Consider the following 22,585-nt stretch of genomic DNA (forward strand, 5'->3'; position numbering starts at 1 on the left):
CTATCTGCTGCAGCCATCCCGTAACCTTGCTTTGTCTTCTGCTTTGTTTTTTCCTCCCAGTTTATCAGCCTTTTTCTCCTGATTTTAGGTAACTGGACCGCACCGAAGTTGGGCACTAGGTCCTTGGACATGGCATAACCCCTTGGAGAGGTGACTTAAAGGATCGTGCAATCCCTAGTCTTGGAGGCTGAGCAGGGCCAATGAGAGGCAAATGATGGCAGGGGAGGGAGTAGGTAAGAGCCAACCTCAAGTATGAGAGCCAGCTCTACCTCCCTCCTGGTGTTGGGTCTTGGGGCTGTGTTGTCTGCCTTTCTAGCACTGCTGGCCATAGACCTTCCCAACTTATGGCTACTGAGAACAGCGTGGGCTAAATGATTTTAGTGCCCATTTCCAACCTTAATGATTCCATGGCTCAGGGTTTGGCTGCACTGCAGTAATAGAACTTGAATTGTTTAGTCAGAGCTAGCATGTGGCTTTCCAGGCACGCGAGCCATTCTCAGGGTCAAGTTGGCTGGGCTGTGTTGTATCTCAGCGTGTCATGAGAGCATCTAAATGCAAATCTGGGCACGGAATGAAGCGTCTCTTGTTCTTTGCCATGTTGTATCTGCATCACCCCATCTTCCACAGAGGGCAAAGCCTCAAGTGGAGGCTCAGCAGCTTTTCCAGATGTTAGCTCAGTAATGTGAGGGCTAAACAAACAGCAACAGATGGGAAGTCCCCTGTTGTTGTTTGTGCACCACGAAGCCGGTCGATGACTCCAAAACACATTTTGCAGAGTCGCTGCTCACAGTGGGTTGGTTTGAGTGAGAAATGAGCAACAGCCAAAGGAAATGAGAGAGCAGCAGGAACGCTGTTATATCCTTCTCAGATGTGATTAGGAAAGGGTGTTGGAAGGTGATGGCTTTCCTCGAGGCCGTGTGTGCTGCTGCTGAAGTCAAGGGTAAATGCAGAATTAATGGGAGACATGGTTGGCCTTTTTTTCTTTCCCAAGACTTTCTCTGGAAACTCTTTCCCCATTATATTGTTCCCAGGGGCAAGAGAGAGAGAGGTTATTTCAAGAGTCCCTTCCCAAAAGAGTGCTCTATTATGTGACGTTTTAGTTTCTTTAGAAGCCGTGCTTTCCCTCAGGAGATGAATCCGTTTGGCAAAGCTTTCCCTTGTATGTTTCAGAAACTCATTTCTGCCTTCATTTGTTTGAAAACAACACTTAAGGTTTGCTTTAGCCTCCAGCCTGTTGTGCTCCTGTGCTGCAGTGTTCTGCCACACCAGACCTTCCCTCACAATAGAACCCTTTGCAGTTGATGCCTTGGTGCAGCACTGCCTCTATCTCGGGCTCTGCTTAAAGGCAGTCACAACTTCATCTCACCACTTTGTCTGGAAGTTGTCTCCTGCTGCTTTCAGGTAAATGTCCACAAAGATCGGATAGAGCCAGACTGGCAGTGGTGGGAGCTGGGAGGTGTTAGGGCTGATTTATGCACAAGGGACTGGTGTGTTGTGAGCACACCATGGCTGATGTCTCCATGGGTAGAGGTCCGGCACTAATGCCATCCTGCACAGCTGTGAATGAATTCACCCTTTATTCAGCACTCTCCACCCCTGCTGGGCCAGAGCTCATGCTGCTCACAGCACACATGGATGCTGCCATTTGTTCAGCCAGGCGTCCACACCCTGTGCTTCTCATCCCAGACAGAACCTGGGCTGTGGCTTAGCACGCACAATGAGACCTCTATTCTTGGGCTGCACGGCCTCTGAGCTGCTCCTTTGGGCTGTAAGGTGATGGATCTGTGCCCACTGGAGGTCCTGATAAAGCAGAGTGAACAGCAGTGCTGTTAGTCCCTTACATCTCCTCCTTTCTCATTGGATCTGCAGCCTTCACTGCAGCTTTTCACGGTTACATAAATACGGCCTATTTTCCCCAGGAATTAACATCTTGCTCGCTAAGTTTAGGTTTTCACAGGCACACAAAACAAACCATCTGATGCTTCACGTGCAGCTGGGAAGCTGGCACAGCACCGAGGAGCAGCAGTCCCTGGTCATGTAGAGCCCTTCCAGCAGTGCTGACTGTCCCTAGTGAGTGATGCAACCCTGCCACGTCCTGGGCATTTTACCTATTGACCTTATCAGCAGCATCCACATGGTGGGACCTCTGTGTTTTGTCTGGAATTGCTGATGGGGAAGAGCAGGAAGCTGAGATCCAACAGTAAGAGGAATGGGGCCGGATGATCCCCGTTTCAATGGGATTAGTGGTGGGCTTTGATGCTGGGAGGAAAGGCAGTGCCTGCAGCTCTGCTGTGCTCGCTGCGCTTGGATTTCTCCTTCTCTGTTGTGATATGAAAATGGTGGATTGCGTTTCCTCTGAATGTATGTGATGGTACAATGAACAGCGGGGCTGAGCTAGTTGGAAATAAGGCTAATTGGAGCAAGAGGAGGATGTGTCAGAGGCCAGAGAGCCACATGCAGCAAAGGCTGCAGTGGAGCCTTGCAGGAGGGTGTGCAGGTGGGGAGAAGCTCAGCCTCTGGGTCTGCTGTAGGTCATGGAGATCCCCTGTGTGATGGGCAGGAATGAGCTGGTGACTCAGTGCAGCCAAGGACCCGTCGTGCTGCTGTTCCTGTAGCTGATGAGTCCTGGGCATTGGCAGCTGTTTCTCCATCTGCAGACCCTGCGCATCACCAGGGCTCTGCTTGGTGTTGCTTTAACACTTAGCAAAGCACGCAGAGGCATTGATGTACTTCTACATGTGCAGCAGCTCCCGGGGCATTGATGTTTGATCTGAGAATGACGATGAAATTACAACAAAATACACAAAAGGTGGAATGGAATCTCACTTGGAGGTGGCAGCCAAGCCTGTGAGCTGCTCAGTTGAGGTGTTAAACTCCAACATAGCCCTGAGGGGTGGATGATGCCCAGGCTGTGGGCTGCCAAATCCTCACCTGCACTGCATGGTGACAGCCAGCCATCCCCCTGCCTGGTTCTATCCCCCTGTGTTTGTGTTTGCTAACAACAGGTCATGGGGGATTGCTTTAAAGCATTTCTTAGAGATTTACTCTTTAGGATATGGGATTGAAACGTCATATCAAAATGAGTTATTTTATTAAAAGGTTTTAAATAGGAGCTATGGGGTAGTCAGAAATGTCAGGGCCATTTTAGAAGGAATTTGCTATAAACCTTTTCTCACAGAAGCTTTCTAAAATATTACCCCGCAAAGTACAATTCTCTTTATCTGCAATTTAATTACACTTCCTGCCGTGCCTGTGTCAACACAGCTCGCTTTGATCTCCATTAACTCCAACCCAGCCCAGGGACATAGGAGAATAATGGTGGTTGGCAGATTGGTCTATGGGCTGCTCCAGGAGGTGATGGATGCCACATCTCTGCATGCAGCCAAGGTCAGGCTGGATGGGCTGTGAGCACTGATGGAGCTGTGGGTGTCCCTGCTCAGTGCAGAGTGGGACCAGATGGCCTTTAAGGGTTCTATATGAGTAATGGGATGAGAGGATCCAGAGTAGAGCTTTGTTGATGGAACGTTTTGTTGGCAGCCCTCCACTCCCCTGATGTCTGTATGCGTGAGTGAGATCTGAGGTACGTCCTGGATGTGTGTTACAAAACTGGTGTCATTTGTGACATCCTACAGTTGCCCAGGGAGAACTGGGAGTGTGGAAACTCATTAAAAGCAAAATGATGTGCTAAGAGTTGAACCCTGAGTGATGCTGTGTTAAATTTGGCCTGGGTTCGGGGAAGGGCTGAAGCGGATTGTTATTTAACTGGAACAGACCAGAGGCATCAGATGAACCTCAACCTTTAACCTTGGCTGAGAGGAGGTTGTATCAACCACTGCATTTTTTTTTGTTAGGGTATTTTCAGCACTTGTTTCCTCATCACCGGAGATGCGATGAATCCAAGTCAGGATGACCTGGGCTTTGCAAGGGGGAGGATGACAGCAGGGGAGAGTTATTTCCTTGCCAAGATGAGCTGTGAAGGAGGGAATCCAGGCTGGAGCAATGGGATCATGCCTGCAGAGCTGCTAATCCCTGTGTTTTTATAGTAAGTTCTATGGGATGCTCCCTCCCCAGGGGTGTTGCCTGGTGATGATGTGCTGTCTCAAGCCGTGCTTCTTGCTAGGAGCATGAGGATGTCAGCCCAGGGTTTTGTTAGCCAAGGAGAGGTGATGAGGGAAAAATAGCAACTGGTTTAACTGCTTGGGATTGGGGTTTTGTGGTGTACAGTATTTTTTCTGATGCCTCAAGCGGTGACAAGCTCCATCAAGAGCTCTCATGGCTGTAGAATCACAGAATGATTTGAGTTGGAAGGGATACTTAAAAGCCATCTGGTCCAACCCCCTGTATTCAGCAGGGATGCTTATAGCTATATCAGGTGCTCAGAGCCCACTCAGCCTGACCTTGGTTGTCTGCAGGGATGGGGCACCCACTGTCACTCTGAGCAACACGTTCCCCACCAAAATGGGGGGATCTCATGGCTTAGGCCCTTGGTGAGCACCTCTATTGGCATCCAGGGGCTGTGCTTCTGGTGGCTGAGCCAAGCCCAGGTCTGAGGTCTCACTGCTGGGATCCTGCTACTGGGGTGCAGGGATAGGTTCCAGTAGAAGCCTCACCAGGAGTGAACCCCAGATACACGCTGTTGGCTGAAGGTGGAGGGGTGGGTGCAGGAGAGGGGTGGGAGGCAAACCAAGGTTGGTTCTAGGGGACGGGGGGGGCACATAGCAAAGAAGAGCAGGGGCTGGTTGCAACCTGAGCTGCCAGGTGGGTTGGTTTCTTCCCTTTCCCATGCTGTACAATAAGGTTAACGATTTCCCTTGCCCCCACTGAAGCCGAGGCTCTCTAATTAAGCTCCCCACTCCCTTCTGTCTATGCGACTGCCGACGATCCGAGGGCAGCATCCTCCTCTAAGCCTCAGAGAGGCTGATCAAAGCGATGCGGGAGGGACTCTCCCTCCCAAAGAGGGGAGGGTGACAGCAGCGACAGCTCTGGCAGACATCCCCCACCCCACCGGCTTTTGGCATCTGTAGCGGGGCGGGGGGACGCTCCCAGCAGGTGAGCGGGCGAGGAGGGATGCGGAGGGACGAGCGGGTCAGGTGGGCACCGCTGCATCGCCGCCCATCGCGGTGCAGCCGCCGCGTTGCGGAGCGCCGGGTGAGGCTGTGCGGGGCTGAGACGCGGGGCTCCGGGTGGGGTGTGGGGAAAGAAGAGGGATCGGAGGGCAGTGCGAGGGGCTGGGTCTGAAGGGAGCTCTCTGCTGTGTCCCCAGAGCCTCCCCGAGCACACGCGGAGGACAGGTCAACCAACGGCGGTGAGTATCGCGCTGTGTCAGTCCGCAGTGCCTCCTCGCTCGGTTTATCTGCTCTGCGGGTGTTTTATCTCCTGAAGCCCACCTACCCCCCCACCCCGGGTCTGGTGTTTGTTTGGTTTGGTTTCCTCTTCCCCTTTGTGCTGCTGATTGGGATGGCTCCCTTATCTTTGCTCAGGTGATCTCCTGGGATGGAGGGGGGTCGATAATCCCGATGTCATAGTTGCTCCCCCTCCCTTTGTCTCCCAAGGAGAAACCCCAAAACACATCCATGGTGAGACTGGCAGTTCTCCTGGATGGGGTCCTGCCTTAGGGGGGGGCGGTGGAAGAGTACAAGGGATGGAGGGTGAAGCAATAATCCTCGCTGCAGACTCTTACTGGGATGCCTTCACCACATTCTATTTCTAAGGGGATCAACTGGCTTTGCTGGCAAGTCAAGGGCATACCGTACCCACAGATGCTCCAGCCCAGCTGTGGGACTCGATGTCCCAAAGACAGACAGACTTTGGGACCTTGGGGAAGTTGGGTGCCGTTCTGTTGTGCAGGTTGTGTGGGTGGGAGCGGGGGTGAGCATTGAGCTGTTTCATAACAGCACCTCCAAAAGCATGTAGCAAGGGGAGACTGCAAGAGAGGGCACCATGTGGGCACCCATCCCAGCTGTCAGAGAGAGAAGGGGCTGCTGGGCTCTGGGAAATCCTCTGCTTGGCCCCACATGTGGGTGAAACTGTTAATGAGGAAATTTTGAAGGGGCTTAAGGAATTACAAGGATTGATTTCAGTTAAAGCACGTCGAAGCAGCCGGTCAGGGCAGGGATTAAGAAAATGCACTCACTGGCATATAGTGCAATCCCAGTTCCATTAATTTAGTTGGGAAGAGGCTTTGTGTGTTTTTAATGTAATCAGGTTTTAAAAGGGATGCTGCATTGGGCAGCACAAGCTTTGGGATCTCCCCTGGCCCGGGCAGAGCGAGCTCCTGGCTCCTTGTACGCAGCTGGTGTTCCCATTAGCTCCTCACTCTCCTCCTCTGCCATCCCCTCTGGGCTGGGAGACCTGGAGGTTATCTGGAGCTCAACCTTGTCCTGGCAAACAGGAAACCTTTGCACTTTGCTTGCTACGCAAGCAGCTCTGTCCTGCTCTGTCCTACCAGCTTAGTGGATACTGCCTTCACTGCCTGCAGGGAGATCCGTCCCAGCAGAATCTCATACCCATGCTCAGGGAACCCTGCCACCCCCTCAGTCCATTCATTCAGCTTCCACCACCCAGACAAGGAGATGCTTTCATTGAGTTCATCTGTATGAGTGCTTGAGCCCTGCAATGGTGGAAGGAGTGATCCACAGGTGCATGAAGTCCTCCTGTTCTTCTGTTTGCAGCACCACGATGGCCAGTAACGCCAGCTGTGACCCGCAGGCACATGGAAAAGAGGTAGTTGGATCCTCTTAGTGAGGTCAGCCCGGAGCTCTGCCTGTTGAGGACCGACCTTTGGAGGCAACACATGATGAATGTGGCTGTGCCGAGCCCTGCTGCTCCATGCTGAGCCGTGACACCAAGCTCAGACCTGCAGCTGGACTTACCCCATGGCTCTGCTCCCAGGAGGAAATGCTTTGTGATCATCCTTCAACTCCGAGAGTCTTCCATTGGGAAACTGACGAGGATCAAATGGGTTGAGAGCAACGGGCCCTCCTTTTCTGGCAGAGGATTCTTTGTTATATTTTGAAGTGCCAGGACATCAAACTGTAAATCCCTCCTTTCCACACTCCTAATCTCCTGCAAACCACTCTCCAAGCCAACCAGACAGAGGATTGGCCGTAACTGGAGTCCTGAATGGCTGCATTACTGATCCCACGGAGGTAACTGCACAGACACCTCACCCCTTGTTGCTGTCTGCCTCATCCTGTGAGCCTCATGGCTCCCTCCTGCCCTTCCCCTGCCTCCCCACACCTCCTACCAATCCAGGTTCTTTTCCCTGTGTCCTGTCCTGGTGTCACAACCCGTGTTCCCCAAGCTGAGCTCCGTGCTCACAGTGCAGCATCGCAGCCTCCTTGCTGCCATTCCCTGCTGCAGTCCCTTCATCTCAGGCACTGGAGAAATCCCAGCAGCACTGCATACCACACCTCTTACTGAGAAAGCTGTGAGCTTTATCAGGGCATGGCTGAGGAGGATGAGCGCTGGGGACAGGAGGCATATGGGAAAGGTACCAGTGCAATCCTATAGCCACTCAGTGTCAGTCTGAGCGCAGCAGGCTCAGCTGGAGATGCAGTGCTGTGCACACAGTGTCTGCTTTGCTGTGGATGTAGGGCAACATCCTGAGACTGCAGTCCACAGGTTTGGGTTTTGGAGCTATTCTTGCCACTGAAGATCCCCAGGTTTTGTGCTGGGAGCTGCCTGAGCTCTGCCAGGGAGACACTCGTTGCATTTAATTAACATTTAATTTGCTGTAAGATTACATGAAAATGTGCAATAATAGAAACTCTCTGCAGGGCGGGAGGAGAAGAGGGGGACAGGCGTGCTACAGATTAGCTCAGTGCTGAAGTGTTCTGCATAGGGAAGGGAGAAAATGCTGTGCTTCCCTCTGCAGTCTCAGGGAGCGTTTGGCATCTGCTTGGCAGCAGGGCTCGGGGTGGGCTTCCAGAGGGAGTCTAACAGCTGAGAAGTGCACATAGTCACTGAGTGGCTCTCCCATGCTCAGGGGTGAACCAGCAGGAGTGATGCCCTTAGACTGGGGGGAGCTCAGGCTCTGCCTTTCTAGACACTGTGTCCATCAGTCGACATCTGCGTGTTTCGGAGGGGAGAAAATGACAGTCCAGTGTTGTGCCTGTATGTTTCATCTCCCTGTCCCCTTTGTGTTCTCTCCCTTTCCAAGTCCTCTCCATCCCAGTGATGTTGTGCTCATCAGTTGCACTGGGAAGGGGCTGGCAGGGAGCTGAGGGGCCTATATGGGAGAAAAGCACTGGAACTGCTCTGAAATTCAAAGGGAAAAACAGTAAGGTCGTTTTCTGCGCGGATGAACCTGCCATGGAAGAGGCAGCTTTAGCCTGCTTATGTAATGCTGAGTCTAAAGAAGTGCTTTGGGCTCCCTTGGCTCTGCAGCACAGCTCACCTCACAGGTGCCTTGCTCCTTCCTGCCCTCCAGCACTGGCACCACGCTGTTCTGATGCAGCTGATTGCTGGTGTAGCTGCCCTCCTGCTCTGCTGAGGGCAGGTCCTTGCAGGACACCACCCAGCGTGCAGCCTTTGTGCCAGTCAGACCAGTGGAACAACTGGCTGGCATTGGGCGAGCCAGTATCCATGCTGTATCCATCCTTAGCATCCTCCTGGAGATGCTTCAGGGTCCCTCCTGCAGGTGAGGGATGCAGATCTGATAAGGCACAGAGCCGCCTTTGTGTCGTCTTTGGGGTTTTGTTTTGCTGGCTCTGGCTAGAGTTATAATCCTCTTCTTTGGTTTTCCCTCACTCACCCCCCTGCTCCCCCACATCGACCACAGGAACAGAGGGATGAGGACTCGCCTGGGCTGCCTGTCTCACAAATCAGACTCATATAATGATTTCACAGCTATTCTTCCGGACAAGCCCAACCGGGCTTTGAAGTGAGTATAGCTGCAGCATCCCACCCCATCCCACCTCTGTCCTCCCCTCCCTGCCCACCACCCCTCTCGAATCACCTTCCTTTTGTTGTATGCCCTAGGCTGCTCTGCCCCATCCAACCCATCCTTGGACACCTCCAGGGATGGGGATAATATATCCCTCCGTCATCACAAATCAAAATCTGAGCAGTTGACTTTGCTGAAGAGGTGAGCTGCAATTCCAGGTCACAGTCCTTCTTAGCTAAGTGTTATTAAACACTGCCTAAATGTCCCATGTTGGTTTGCACAGCACTAAAGCAGGTGCCTCAAACAATACGGAGTCCTGATTTTAAGGTGAGTGGGATGGAATCCATCTGATCCCAACCTGTGTCTGAGCTCACCTTCCCCTTGCAGTCAAGAGAGAGAAATAAACACTTCTGCAGGGGTGGGTTCCATTTCACTTAACGTTTGACATTTACAATGTAAATGTCTGCATCTGAACTTGTTCCCTGGGTCTTTGCTTGCAGTCAATAAGGAAAAAATTATCCCTTTTTGGGTGTGATTCATCTGGCTTGTTTTACCAGCCTACTTGAAGAGGTGAGGAGACCCATGAGAGTCCTTTGGCATCTCCCCACTGACTTTTGCAGGGAACCAAGGGGAGATCTCTACTTTGTAGTTCTCCAAAGTTTGGCGAGAAGAACTCCAGCCTTCCTTGTTGGTGTGCTTGTCAAACAGCCGCGGGTTGTCTGTAATCTGCCTCTTCCTTTCTTCCAGAAGACTGTCAACAGAAGAAGCAACGAGATGGGCAGACTCTTTTGATGTCCTTTTGTCCCATAAATGTGAGTAGAAATCAAGTTGTGCCACCTTCTTTTTTCCCCCCTGCACCCCAGGTGTATCTAGGGCAAACCAAGCATGCACTGCATGGCACACGAGTGATCCCTTGGGGGTAACTCTTTCCCCTAGGAAGTGGCAACAGTGATTCATGGGCAGGACTCCATTGCCACCAGTCATTAACCATCTACAGCAGTTATTAATACTTTATCTTAACATTTGCAAAAGGTAGGGGGTTATGGGAAACACAGCGTCCCATTCCTTTCCATTCATAGAGTCATTCAAGTTGCAAAAGACCCTTAAGATCATCAGGCCCAGCCATCAACCCATCGCCACCGTGCCCACTGGTCATGTCCCTTGCAGGGTATTCTAATCCAAACCAGCATAGCTGAAATTCTCAGAGCCATCTGGCGAATCTGACTGACTGCTCCCATCAACTGCATTAAGAAACCCAGTGCTCGGTTAAATAACCTCGAATGCCGTGCTCTGTAGCAGTCCTCGTGAAGAAACCATGCATGGTAGCACTTAGCTAGCTCTAATTTACAGTTCCCAATGCAAACCTGAAAGTTTCACATCAAGAAACATTATGCAAACATATAATCAGCGCACCTCACTCCATTCAATAGATCAATCATATCAGTTCTGTTCAGAATACATTACCCTGCCTCACCGGCGCATTCATGCTGAGGAATTATAAACAAGGCACCGAAGCTCACGGTATAGATTCATTAATTTGTTTCTATTTAAGAGTAAAAGGAGTGAATTGAGGTTGGGAAGAAGTCAATGTGGGCGGTGAACTGATTTACCGCAATAAGGAACCAGCTGACTTCCTTAGCGGTTCAGGATTCGCATATTAAAACATCGGTATAGAATTCTATTATTGTTTTGAATAACACACAGTTTATTTCCCAGATTTTCAGCTGAGATGACAACAGTTTGGGCAGAGAATTGGGTGGCAACTTTGAACAGGCTGGCTGTCCCAGGCGGAAAAAAGAGATTTGTAATTTTAGTAGTAGTATCTCATTAAGATCATGGCTTGCAGGCAGTAGGAAATGATGGTATATCTGGGTATGGCCAAGAGGGGAACATTTCTTTAGTCCAAATCTGGAACAAGAAGAAAAAGAGACATAGGTGCCTGGAGGATGGGCAGTGAGAGGACAGGATGTTCACACTGATGTTACAGCTCTGTCTTTAATCTCAAGCCCTTATTCTTCCTTCAATAATGCTAAAGTCCATTTTTCTTCTTTTTGGACAGAGTCTGCAACAAAAATGAGTTGGTTACAAAAGGCAGAGAAGTTGCCTTTTGTCTGTGTGTTGGAATTACACGCATTGTTCCCTCTTCAGCTGAGCTCTGCGAATGCCAAATGGAGCCTCAGCCCAATTACCTTGTCCAATAGCATTACAAGAATATCTGGTTTTATTAATCAATTAGCCTCATAGAGCGATCAATGAAACACCAGAATCTTCCCCATCTGAGGAGTAATTATGGTAGTTCTTTGGCACCTAGTGAAAAACATTTAGTTCCTGATAGGATGCTTGTGCCTTATCCAGCCAAAATTTCAGTGTAAGAAAGCAGTGTCTGTAGTAAAGCTGCCAGCTGATCTCCTGTATCAAGTGCAGCCAGGACAGAGCTGTGTCAGCCTGGTTTCCCTGTGACTGCCCAGGTGAACAACATCAGCCAGCCACAGATTCCAATCCATGCTTCAGGGCATGGGCTGAGTACCAGCTGTGCTCATGGAGGATTTCCCCTGTGGCCTGCAGTGCTAGCAGGTGGGCTGCTGCTGCCTGGCACATCTGTCACACCTCCTTCACTCTATGGACAGCTCACCTCTTTTGGAAGGAGGCTGTGATGCTGATTTCAAGGAACTGAGTGGGGCTCCACTGCCACATTGTAGGACACAGAACAGCTTTGTTGGCAGCCCCAGACAAATAGGTCAGCACAACAACACCTGACTTGCTCCTACTAATGGGTGAAGCAAATTGGCTTGAAAACATGAGGTCAGCCAGTCAACCCCCTTCATGCAGCAGGAGCCTTGTCCCAGCTCACTGCAAGAGACATCTCTTGGCACACTGTGCCCTTGGCTCAGGGCAGGAAAGGGGAGCTCCAGCCTGGTTTGTAGCAGGGGTTTGCAAAAGCAAGAGACAGGATCATATGTAGCGTGTTCCCTTGGGTGCTCAGGGTGCAAAAGCAGTGGCTGCGACATGCTGGGTTCTGGCATCTTTTCCCATTCAGTGCTGGCTGTGGCTCCCAGGGAACTGGAGTTCTGTGGTCTGCAGATCGTGTGTGCATGATGTGAATAACAGAGGAGAAATCCCCCCGCTGTACCCGTGCCCAGGAGGTGCAGTCTGGTCAGCCAGATGGAGATTCCTTTTGACAGGCTGCTGCAGGGAGATGCACACAGTGGCGTGTCTCATTCTGCATCCCTCGCGGGGCTGGACACATGGCTTCTCATTTGTCCAGGATCCAGCAGGACAGTCTGTCCTCAACCCTTATTCACTTATCAACGAAGCATCTGACACGGAAAACCTTGGCACTGAGTTTCCATTTTTATCTCACAGGTTATTATTATTTTTTCCTACAGTTTTGTGAACTCGCTGCTCTTCTGCCCAAATTTTATTGTCCTCCTCCTCCTCCTGTTGTCTACACCTTGCTGTTCTTCCCACGCAGCATAGGAATATCCCTTCCTACTCCCAGCTCTCTCTAAGCCAGAACAGTATTAGCATGAGCACTGTGCGAGTGACAGGCAGCTAGCTTTCATCAAAGCAATGCTAGGCAGCAGTGAGTGCATACATATGCTATGCAGAGCATTGTGACCTTGTCTCTTCAGCCCTGTCTGGTGAGGAATTACCTACAACCTCAGCTGGGGCTGTTCAGTACGGAGAGTAGAAGGCTTTGGGGATACCTGGGAGCAGCCTTTCAATATCCAAAGGGGCTGTAAGAAGGATGGGGACAGACTCTTCAGCAGGGTCTGTGAGATAGGACAAGGAGAAAAGGCTTCAAACTAAAAGAGGGGAGATTTAGACTGGATATAAGGAAGAAGTTGATTACAAAAGGGGCAGTGAGGCAGTGGCACAGGCTGCCCAGAGAGCTGTGGGAACCCCATCCTTGCAGACAGCCAAGGTCAGGCTGGATGGGCAACCTGATCCATCCTGTGATAGTCCTAAAGATGTCAAATCAGAGAATGGTTTGAGTTGGAATTGACCTAACGCAGCTTATCATCTCCGTGCTTTTTCTGTGAAAGCATCCCTTTGGCATCGTACTTCTCAGGTGCTCCGTGTGTCTTTTAGCCTACTTCAGGAGGCTGACCCAGCAGCAGATGCTCTCCTGTTCGTGTCACACAGCAACACAGTTCTTCTCAGTTGCACTGAGCTTTGAAATGCTGATTCATCAGGGATGCATCCTTGGTAGCCTTCACGTACAGGAGATGAAAGCCAACAACTGTGTCAAATGCAAGCTCAGGTGCTGTCCATCCCCACCTAATTGCCCTCCTGCCCTTCCTATTAGGTTAGCCACTGTCCCATGACAAACCTGTTGGCAGTGATTTAGCGCTGTGCAGTGAGGCAGACTTCCATCTCTGTGGCTGAACTCGCAGCTGGAGGTGCAGGCAGAGGCCAAAGGGTTGATCTGCAGAGCACAGTGGCCTCCAGCCCAGGATGACCTCTCTTCCATCCTAGCTCTCCTCAGCAAGGTCCTCTCAGGTCTGCCCTGATCGTTTCTAGCTCCCCAGGGGGCTTTGAGGAGGAGATGACAGGAATGTATTAAAAAAAGCCCCGTGGAGCTCAGCCAGATACTATTATTTATATATCCTCTTTCTAAACTTGCTTCAAAATAAAAAGGAGCTGACTGATGTGAGAGCATGTGGAGACCTCTTGGTCCCAGCTGCTGCTCTGCTCTCTGGGGCAGGGCTGAAGCCAAGGCCTTTCTCATCTCATCAATCACCAAGTCCACTTGTTTGAGCAGATATTACGTTCTGCAGATATTATATTTGCCATGCACAGCTGCTATTTTTGGCAAGTGCTTCTCTCAGTGCTGGGGCTGTTGGAGAGGAAAGGGAAAGTTCAGGACAGCGAATCACAGCGTCATAGATGGGCTTGAGGTGGAAAGGACCTTTCTTGCTCCATATCTACCTATCCATAGAGGTGCTTGGAGCACCCAGGGGGAGCATGATCCTGACAGGTGCTTGCTTCCTAGAGGTGCCTTTGGACACTCCATTCTGCAGGCTTCTCAAGGGCTGACATTGCCTTACTGCTCTGGTCTTGAACCCACAATTTGTGCTCAGCAGTGCTCTTGGATGAGAGCCCTCCTTTGCCCACAGCTGCAGCCCCCTAAGCCCTTCCACAAGTGTGTTAATCACTGGGTGCTATGCAGCTATTTCTCACCGTCCTGGGGCTGACAGGAAGAAAGCAGTGTAGCTGAGGTGGAGACATTCCCGTTTTAGCTGCTGGTTGCTGTGCCACAGCAGCTCTTTGCAATGCAGAATGCTGATGGAGCAGTTAGCATTGCCAAGCCTGTCAGTGAGGGAGCTTCATGAAGCCTAATACAGAGAGTAATAGCCTGGAGCTTGGTCCTATCTCTGGTCATCTATCTTCTCTGCTGGTCCCTCTGAGGATCCAGGCAGTCAGACATCTCCCCTGCCATGGGCTGGTGGATGCTGTTCAACACACTGGGTGAGGTGGAGCTCACCCCTTGCAGCGGTGCAGGAGGAGATCCAGCCCCACAAACCCTGTCAGCCTTTGTCCATCTCTGTCAATATCCACCACCCTCATTCTTTCCCTGAGTCTGACCTTGCTGAGTGCTCTCCTGACTCCATCAGTATTTATAGATACTTCCTTAGAAGCAGCCAGCGCTGGCTGGGGAGGTTTCCAGTCATGAATGACAACTATTTAGGCCCTACTGGAAAAGTTAGAGATGTATTACTGGGAAATAAATAGGAGCCAAATTTATCCTTCAGCTTAGGAAAGGAGAAAGGGTGTGTAAAGCTTTCAGCTAGTTCAGCTCTGCTCATGCCATTCAGGGAAAGGAAATAAAAAACAATAGCTGTGTCCATAAATACACCCTAGCTGGGGTTTAAGAGCACATTGATGCCTAATAAATCTCTCTGTGTTTCTATTCTGCCCCGGCTGACTCAGATTACATTACTGGAATGTCACAGTTGCTGAGTATTAGCAAGTGATAAGAACACTTTTACCTCTGACTGGACGAGTAGTAATTAGGCTGTGTCCTTTCTCTCTCCCCTTTATTGTAGCTGTAACAGTTATGCTCTCCCAGATCCTTCCTCTGTATGAGTGGGAACTAAAAATAAGCCACAAGGCAATAAAGCAAAGTGATGGAGAACATCAGAGACAAGTCCACATGTGCTCTGTTTTATTAAAGGCGTTTCTTACTGCCCCACTTTGTAACATCCCATTATTAAAGTGGACAAGGCGGGATGGAAACAGGCTGCCTCATTCAAGCTTGAAGTGTGCTCTGTATAACAGCCTGAAAGGAGGCTGTGGTGAGGAGGGGTCGGCCTCTGCTCCTGGTAACAGCGTTAGGATGGGAGGTGATGGCATCAGGCTGTGCCAGGAGAGGTTCAGGTTGGGTGTTAGGAAAAGCTCCTGCTGTAACTCCCCTTGTGTCCCTTGCAGATGGGCTGGCTGCTTTCCGTGCTTTCCTGAAGACTGAGTTCAGTGAGGAGAACCTGGAGTTCTGGCTGGCCTGCGAGGACTTCAAGAAGACCCGCTCGGCAGCCAAGCTGGCAGCCAAGGCACAACGCATCTTCGAGGAGTTCATTGACGTGCAGGCTCCCCGTGAGGTGGGTAGGAAGAGCTCCCTATGGCCAGGGAACGGGTCCTGTCCCCCTGGTGGGACTGCAGGGGCTGGGGGATCTTCCTTCCCTTGGAGGTGATGGAATGGAAGGGGTCGGGGGGAGAAGGCTTTCTGTTACAGGAAAGCCACCCTGCCTTCTCCAATGCCTCTGCTTGTGGTGACTCATCCCCTGGTGAGGGCAACTGCTTTGATGATGCTAAATTAGTCATTGCCAATGAGTTTGCTGCCAACTGCAACTTACACTTCCTAACCTCACCAGCTTCCTAGGAGCTCCTCCCCATCAACTTTTACTACTGCTCCCCATGTTGGGCTCACTCCTCACAGGACATTGTGTCTAGGAGCATCCCACGAATGACTAACTTGTTGACTCTCCAGGGGAGAGTGTTTATCTGCTGACTAACTCCAAACTCAATTAGACCTCCTGAAAAGATGCGAGCAGGAGCTCGGAGCTGAACAAAAAGTGCAGTCACCACCTGAAGCCTGGCATTGTTCAGCACTCTTTAATGTACTGACAGGCTGATGCAGCTGTCAGATCCTGTGTCGTGATGTTGCTTTGTGGTACTGCTTTCATAATGCAGTGCTTGCAGCATTGCTCTCCCACAGCAGTTCTTTTGCACGTGTGCTTGTCATCATACAGGGGATCAGAGAATCATAGGATGGCCTAAAAGGTCACCCAGTTCCAGCCCCCCCTGCCCACCAGCTCAGGCTGCCCAGGGCCCATCCATTGCCTTGGGCACCCCCAGGGATGGGTTAGGGCTCCTCCTAAGAGGGATCTCCCAACCCCACCTCCTCACTGGCAAAGCCATTGCAAGGCCACCTATGGTACCAGGTGGTGTGGGCATCTCTGGGTGCAGTGCCCTCAGTGAGTATCTTCCTGCTGGGTTCCTGCAGTTCTGCAGGGCTGTTTCTAGGTTAGAAACATGAGTGCAGGTTGGATGGGTTCTTTCCTAACACTGAGTCCTTTTATCATAATTCCAGCTTGCTAGAAGCAAAATGACTCCCAGGTGATGGAGGGAGCTGATCTGTATTGCTGCCACCAGGGTTAAAGCAGGCAGCTTTACTTTGGAGACAGCTTTAAGTCTGAGCTCTCGTTAATAATGATAAATAACAACTTAGCAGCCAGGTTTTCAATACTAACCCTAACAAACGCTGACGGCTCGCTAGCAAAAGAAAACAGGAAACCTCTTCTTGTTGGCTTCACAAACACGCTGCAGTCATAACACCAGGGCTGTTTATTTTTTAAGGTCCCGTTTCAAGGCACTGTAATATCACGCTGTTATGGGAAAAATCAAACAATTTCTTCTGTAACAACATAGCTGAATAAGAGTATGCTGATAGATTAAACCCAGCTAAAAGTTCACTCCCCATCCTATTGGGAATGTGAGGGAGAGCGAGGGAGTAGAGAATTCTTGGGCAGCAGGAGAGAGGTACGTTAGATCAAGCATTTGTAGGATATTTGCCATGTAAATCCACGATTAAGAGACTGAATAAAAGTAACTTGAGATCAGAAACACTCGGGTCCATATATACTTTCTTCCACTATTCCATATTTGGGGCAGGATTTATAACTCTGGGTCACTAAACCCATGGAGTTCGGGGGGCTGTTGAGATGTGTCCAAGTGTAAGTGCTCAGCTCTTCTGCTGCTGAGACAAAATAGGCGTTTTTAAGCAGCACCCAACTCTCTCCTGTTGCTTTTCCCAGGTGAACATAGACTTCCAGACGCGGGAGCTGACGAGAAGGAACATGCAGGAGCCCTCCCTCTCCTGCTTTGACCAAGCCCAGGGGAAAGTGCACAGCCTGATGGAAAAAGACTCATACCCCAGGTTCCTGAGATCCAAAATTTACACAGACCTGCTGTCTCAAACTCAGAGGAGGCTCAGCTAGAACAGCAACGGGGCCCGTGTGCTTCCCACAACAGCAACAACCCATCTCTAAACGTGAAACTTCCATGGGGTTAAAGGCAGCGGGAATGAGAGAGGAGGGAGGAGGGGAAGCTTCCAAAGCATGACCCTGACGTGGTGTCAAGACTTTTTGAGTTTCTCTGCTTTATTTGGTTAGCAGTAGCACCTTGCAGCTGTTGCACGCAATGGTATCCTCCCTGCTCATGGGGCCTGAGGCTGCAGGGAGGGAGAGAGAAGGCAAAGGCACCTGAGTTGTGCTGCTTCCCAGGGTAGAAACCATCAGCAAACTCAGCTCCCTTCCCACTGTGCTTGCACACTGTGTGATACAACGGTCGCTCCACACCCCTCTTATGCTTATCTTCATGGGATGGAGGCTGAGTGTTGTCTTCGAGCTGCTGCCAAGGAGCAGAGTGTTTCTCATGAGGAAGATTATCCCAAAAGCTCCTGCTAGACCCAGTCCTCTAAGGCACATGATTGCTTTTCATTGGTATTATTTGTTTGTACTGTAGTTCAGCCTCAGGGCTCCTGTCGCCGTTCAGGCTCCGTTGTGTTAGGCACCATACCAGAACCCAGCACAAAGAGCACCAGGGACATACATGGCCTCGGTGGATCCTTCTACCAGCTATTAGGAAAGGGTTGGGAAAAGGGATGTCCCATCTACCCCATACTGAGGTGTTAGAAAAGCACAAGCCCCCTCTACCATGCCAGATATCATTTGTGACTGTAGTACTCGACCAAGCTCGTGACAGGGAGACATGATGTGAAAACCACAATCTTATTTTTGCTCTTAACTGTTGTTCCCTACTGATTGTCCTCTGTGGGTTCAATGCAATGCAAAGAAATCCTAAAGACACAGACCCTGCTGCATGGTTCTTGCATACAGTGAGCAGGACGGTTGCCTGGGCTCAAAGTGATGTGCAAGGTGTGTTTTGGCCCTGCTCCACGGCTCAGATAACAGCTGCAGGAGGAGGCTCTGCAGATGTCGGTTGCGTAACCACACCTCTATGCTGTGCAGTGATGCTGACTGCCTACATGGCTTTGCTTTCCCAGCTTATCAGCTGTCGCATTCCTGCAGTTATCTGGTGGGGAAGCAGATCGACATCCTGTCTGTGGACTTAAGCCTGCAGACCAGAGGTCTGTTTTTCTGGTTTTATGAAGGTCTGGACGGTAACCTCGTGGATCTTCCCCTTCTGTTGTTTATCAAAGGCTGTAAAGCTCCATTCTGGTTTAGAGTGGTGGGTAGGTCTGCATCAGAAATGATGCAGAGATGATGAAGGTTTAAATGTGGTGTAAGCTGGGTAGACTAAATTCTGAAGCTCTATATCATGCTTGGAGTGAGATGCACAGAGTCTGCTTGCATGCTAGAAGTCAACAGTATGTACAGTAGGTAGTAAAGAGGTGTTAAAGGGTTTAGTAGGGACAGATAGGTGCATGTCATGATAGGGATGATTAGTGCCAGGTACCCTGAGCACGGCAGGAGGTGATGTGAGCTGCCTGCCAGTGCTTCTCCTGAAGCTGGTTCACCTCTGAGTGGGCTTGGCTGATGCTGACCTCTAGTGCCAGCAGAGGCAGCCAGATTTTCAGCCAAGTGCCCATTGCTGCCATGGTCACAGACATCCAGGTGGGGAGGAAACATCAGAACCAAACGTTTCTATCTAGAAATGAGGGCAAGAAGCTCAGAAGCGAGGCCAGTGCATCTCTCTGTGTGCTCCTCCAGACTCAGGGCTGGCATCCTCAGCAGCACGTGCCAGAATCCATCAGCAAGCTTCAAAGCGATCCAAGCCCAATGAAACCCCAACTGTTCTCCTTCCCCCAGCCACATAGGGAAGTGCTCTGAGCAGGCGTGCTGAGACGGCCTTGCTGCAGTTTGTGATGGGATTTGTTTCCCTGATGATGTAGCTTTTCCCCTTTACCCGGTGCCAGATAGCATCCCAATAGGAAGTGTCTCAGGGCGTACAGTGGAGCAAAGGTATTCTCTGAGGTGTGTGAGTCTGGCATGGTTATTTTTGCTGCTGCTCTTACAATTTGTCTCTCTTGCAGGAAAGCAGCCTGGTTATTTAAAGTAATTTTTTTCCCCCCCTTCTTTTTAAGAAGAAATTGGCACCAGCTGCTGCTTTTATGCCAAATGTCAGTCTGAAGTGAATTAAAATAGGCAACTTCTATCTCTTCCTCTTAAACCAGGGGCTGATTAAGGAAATAGTGACAGAGCCAAAGCCTTGAAAAGCACTGAATGATGACTAATCCCCATCGAGGACAAATACCCTGTCTTTGATTCATCTCCCACTGAAGTGGAAGGAATATTCATACCTCACAACCCCCCCTTTTCCCTCTCCACAGGCACACACCTCCAAAAACTCGCTCCTGTTTCTTGTCATGTCAGAGCACCATCACATGAAGGGAGGGGAAAATAAAACTGTGCCAGTCAAGTCAGCTCTTTTGGCTTTATGCTTGTGCTGGTGTGGCCTTTCCCCATGTTATAGACTGCAGACCCGAAATCCAGGTGGGGATGCAGGACCCAAATCTGCTCCAAGTTCTCCTGCTGTGGCTGCCAGCCAAGCTGGGGATTATTTCCATCCCTTTTACGTCTCAGTGCTCTGATGGGTCCCTGCCTTCCACGCTGAGAGAGCGTGAAGGGCAAAGTCCCGTGAGTTTAGCACAGGAGGGAAATGGGGGTGTGGGTAGGTGAGAGTGCATGTCAATTTGTGTCTGTGTAACCTCGTGTCTCCTTCTAGAGAAGCTTTTCCGAGACATAAATCTGCATGATAAAATAGGAGAATTAGGCATCAACAACATAAAATGAGATTTTAGTGGTGTTGTGCTTGCCTCTTGTGTAGGTTTGACTAGTAATAGGAGATGTAAACTCTGCTAGACTTCCAATTACCCATAAGAGCACATGTATCAAACTGAACTGAATGTTCACCGTTAGAAACAAAACCAAAATGTTTACAGCATTCAGAGCAATAGCAAAGCATACCTCATGCCAGCCCTGGAGTGCCTCTTGCTCATCACTGTGGGCCTCCAGCTTCTCCCCCAAAACCCCTCTCTGGTTCTCAGTCCTGTCCCTGTGGCCGTCCCTCCTCTTCCTCACCCTCACCTGAAGCACTCCTGTCCATGCCCTTCCCTTCTACAATACAAGCCTGGCTTGTGCTGCCTCCTGTTTGCTCTTCTCCTCTGGGCTCTTCTCATCCCCATGCCATGCTGTGTGCCCACTCGTGCTCCACGTGCTGCTGGGTGAGATGGAGCTGGGCTGCACCCGGTGCTCGCTGCTGGGCTGCTCCAGCACGGCTGCAGCTGCGTTTCCTCTGAGCTTCCTGATTAAACAAAACAAGAGTGTAAATAAAGGTGTATTTGCTCAGTGAAGTCGGTTGTTCTGCTCCATGCTTCCTCTTGGCTTTACTGGAAGGATGCTTCTCTGGTTTGATGCTCCAGTAAATTCAGTGGGAGTGCAGGGAAATGAGTGGATGGGAAGGAGGTGGCAGAAGGGATGAACTTAGTGCAGAAAAAACAGAGCTTAAAAACCACTGTCCAACTGAAAAGTAATGGAGGGAAGGAGGCATCTGTGGCACGCTGGTAATTAAAGAGCTCTCCCTGGGTGGGTCCCCTTCCCTTAATTGCCGTGACTGAAGCGTCTCTTTCCCTCTCTCTACAAGCAAAACCCATCAGACACTCAGAGTTCAGACTTCTCCTTAAGTTCCATCTCCTATGGGATGACAGCCTCAAGGACCAGACCCCATCACCAAGCACTGAGCAAGGAGTGGTGTATGATGTGTGCTCTTCAGGAAACATAACTGTGAGTGGTTCAGAGGAGGTGTGGAGGGGAATGAGCGTATGGGGTGACTTCAGAACAGGGCAGAAAAACTCTTTTCAGGTGTTCCCTGTGCTTTGTTTTTATTTTAATAAGTCCTGATGCTGAAACTGCCTCCGCTGTGTCTGGGAGCAGTGGTACCACCGGGTGATGGAGCTGCTTGAGCAGGACATGGGGGTTCAGCTTGGTTCCTTCCCTATGGGGAAAGCATGGGCTTGGGTTCAGTTGGATCTCCCCTATTAACTTCTTATTAGCTTCTAAGGTCACATCCCTCATTAGCTGGAGGGACTCCTCACCCCATCAGCTGTCTGAACAGACCACATCCCCACTGAGCCACGTCACCACACTGCAAAGTATCGTTCACCTTTACTGTATAGGCATCATGAGGATGTGAAATAAACAGCCTGAGAACTACCTGCCTTGTTGTTGTGCCTGTGTGTCTGGAAAAGCTGCTGTCCTACAGGTCACTCTGCCTTATGGCCATTCAGAAGCAATGCAGAACTATAGAGTCATTCAGGTTGGAGAAGACCTCTCAGATCCCATAGCCCACCACTGTCCGCATCCCTCAGTGCCACATCTCCATGGCTCTGTGGCACCCCCAGGGATGGAGACCCCACCACTCCTTGGGCAGCCAATGCATCACTGCTCTATGAGAGAAGAAATACTTCCTGATATCCCTCCCTGCCCACAGGTGTGTTAGTTACGCGGCCCATGCAGAGCTCCAGCCTCATTCAAAAAGAAAACCTCAGCAAGCTTGTTTTCCTACAGGAATTGCTGCAGTGCAATTTATCACCCCCTCCGTTCTCTTCCTATCCCACTTTGTAGGCCCTAATGATCTTCTTTTATTGTTCTCCCCTTTCATCTGCAGCTCCTTTCCCTCTAAGCCTCTCCCCGAGCCAAAGCGATTTGCATGCATCCAAGGGGAGAATCTGCCATTAGTGCCGCTCTGTCTCTCCTCTCAGTTAGGATAAATTTAGCTGCTGCCTTTGTTGTTTTTGGGTTTTTTTTTTAATGCTTTTTTCCCCCCTCTCTGTTCAGTGTCTTTACAGAGCAGATGCTGGGAACGGAAAGGGAAGATTAAAAATACCTGCTGTCAGATACCTCTCTCTATGCAGCTGTGCTTGCACGCTGCACTAAGCGAGCACAGGGGCAGAGTGGGTAACAGCTGCCCCTTGGAAACCCCATTTGTAATTCTAATGTTTTATGTTATGAATTTCCAGAGCAATGATTCCCTCTGGTGCTGCGTGTGAGGACAGAGTCCTTCTTTTTATTGGCTGGCAATCCATCCAACATCCCCTTGTGCAGACACAGCCCTTAGGGCACGGCCTTCAGGTATTAAAAATCCCTATAGGGAAATAGCACTGGGGAGATTCTTATC

At 50.4% G+C, this 22,585-nt stretch overlaps 1 protein-coding gene across 9 annotated transcripts; it reads left to right on the forward strand.

Annotated features, from left to right (window-relative positions):
* The first annotated feature begins 95 nt into the window (after positions 1 to 95).
* Positions 96 to 21,621, forward strand: RGS8 (regulator of G protein signaling 8). Of its 9 annotated transcripts, none has more exons than XM_085512037.1 (7): positions 96 to 233; positions 5,264 to 5,305; positions 6,672 to 7,148; positions 8,783 to 8,884; positions 9,635 to 9,699; positions 15,320 to 15,486; positions 17,203 to 21,621. In XM_085512037.1, exons 3-7 carry the CDS (start codon positions 7,123 to 7,125, stop codon positions 17,383 to 17,385), a joined length of 543 nt encoding a protein of 180 aa, XP_085368163.1. In that variant the 5' UTR covers positions 96 to 233; positions 5,264 to 5,305; positions 6,672 to 7,122; the 3' UTR covers positions 17,386 to 21,621. The 9 variants fall into 9 exon arrangements, with proteins under 9 accessions (XP_085368163.1, XP_015725200.1, XP_085368165.1 ...); XM_015869714.3 differs by lacking the exon at positions 96 to 233 and adding an exon at positions 4,864 to 5,049; XM_015869715.3 differs by lacking the exon at positions 96 to 233 and adding an exon at positions 5,038 to 5,148.
* The last annotated feature ends 964 nt before the right edge of the window (positions 21,622 to 22,585 follow it).

Source organism: Coturnix japonica, chromosome 11 (assembly GCF_054131305.1).
Source record: "Coturnix japonica strain WE chromosome 11, WE-NBRP24, whole genome shotgun sequence".
In the NCBI taxonomy this organism is placed as follows: domain Eukaryota; kingdom Metazoa; phylum Chordata; class Aves; order Galliformes; family Phasianidae; genus Coturnix; species Coturnix japonica.

Excerpts from the sequence above, each read along its gene's own strand:
- RGS8 (XM_085512037.1), top strand. The coding sequence starts at position 7,123 with ATGGCTGCATTACTGATCCCACGGAG. Across the intron at positions 8,885-9,634 it reads AAGCCCAACCGGGCTTTGAA|AAGACTGTCAACAGAAGAAG; the intron begins GTGAGTATAGCT and ends CCTTTCTTCCAG. Across the intron at positions 9,700-15,319 it reads TGTCCTTTTGTCCCATAAAT|ATGGGCTGGCTGCTTTCCGT; the intron begins GTGAGTAGAAAT and ends TGTCCCTTGCAG.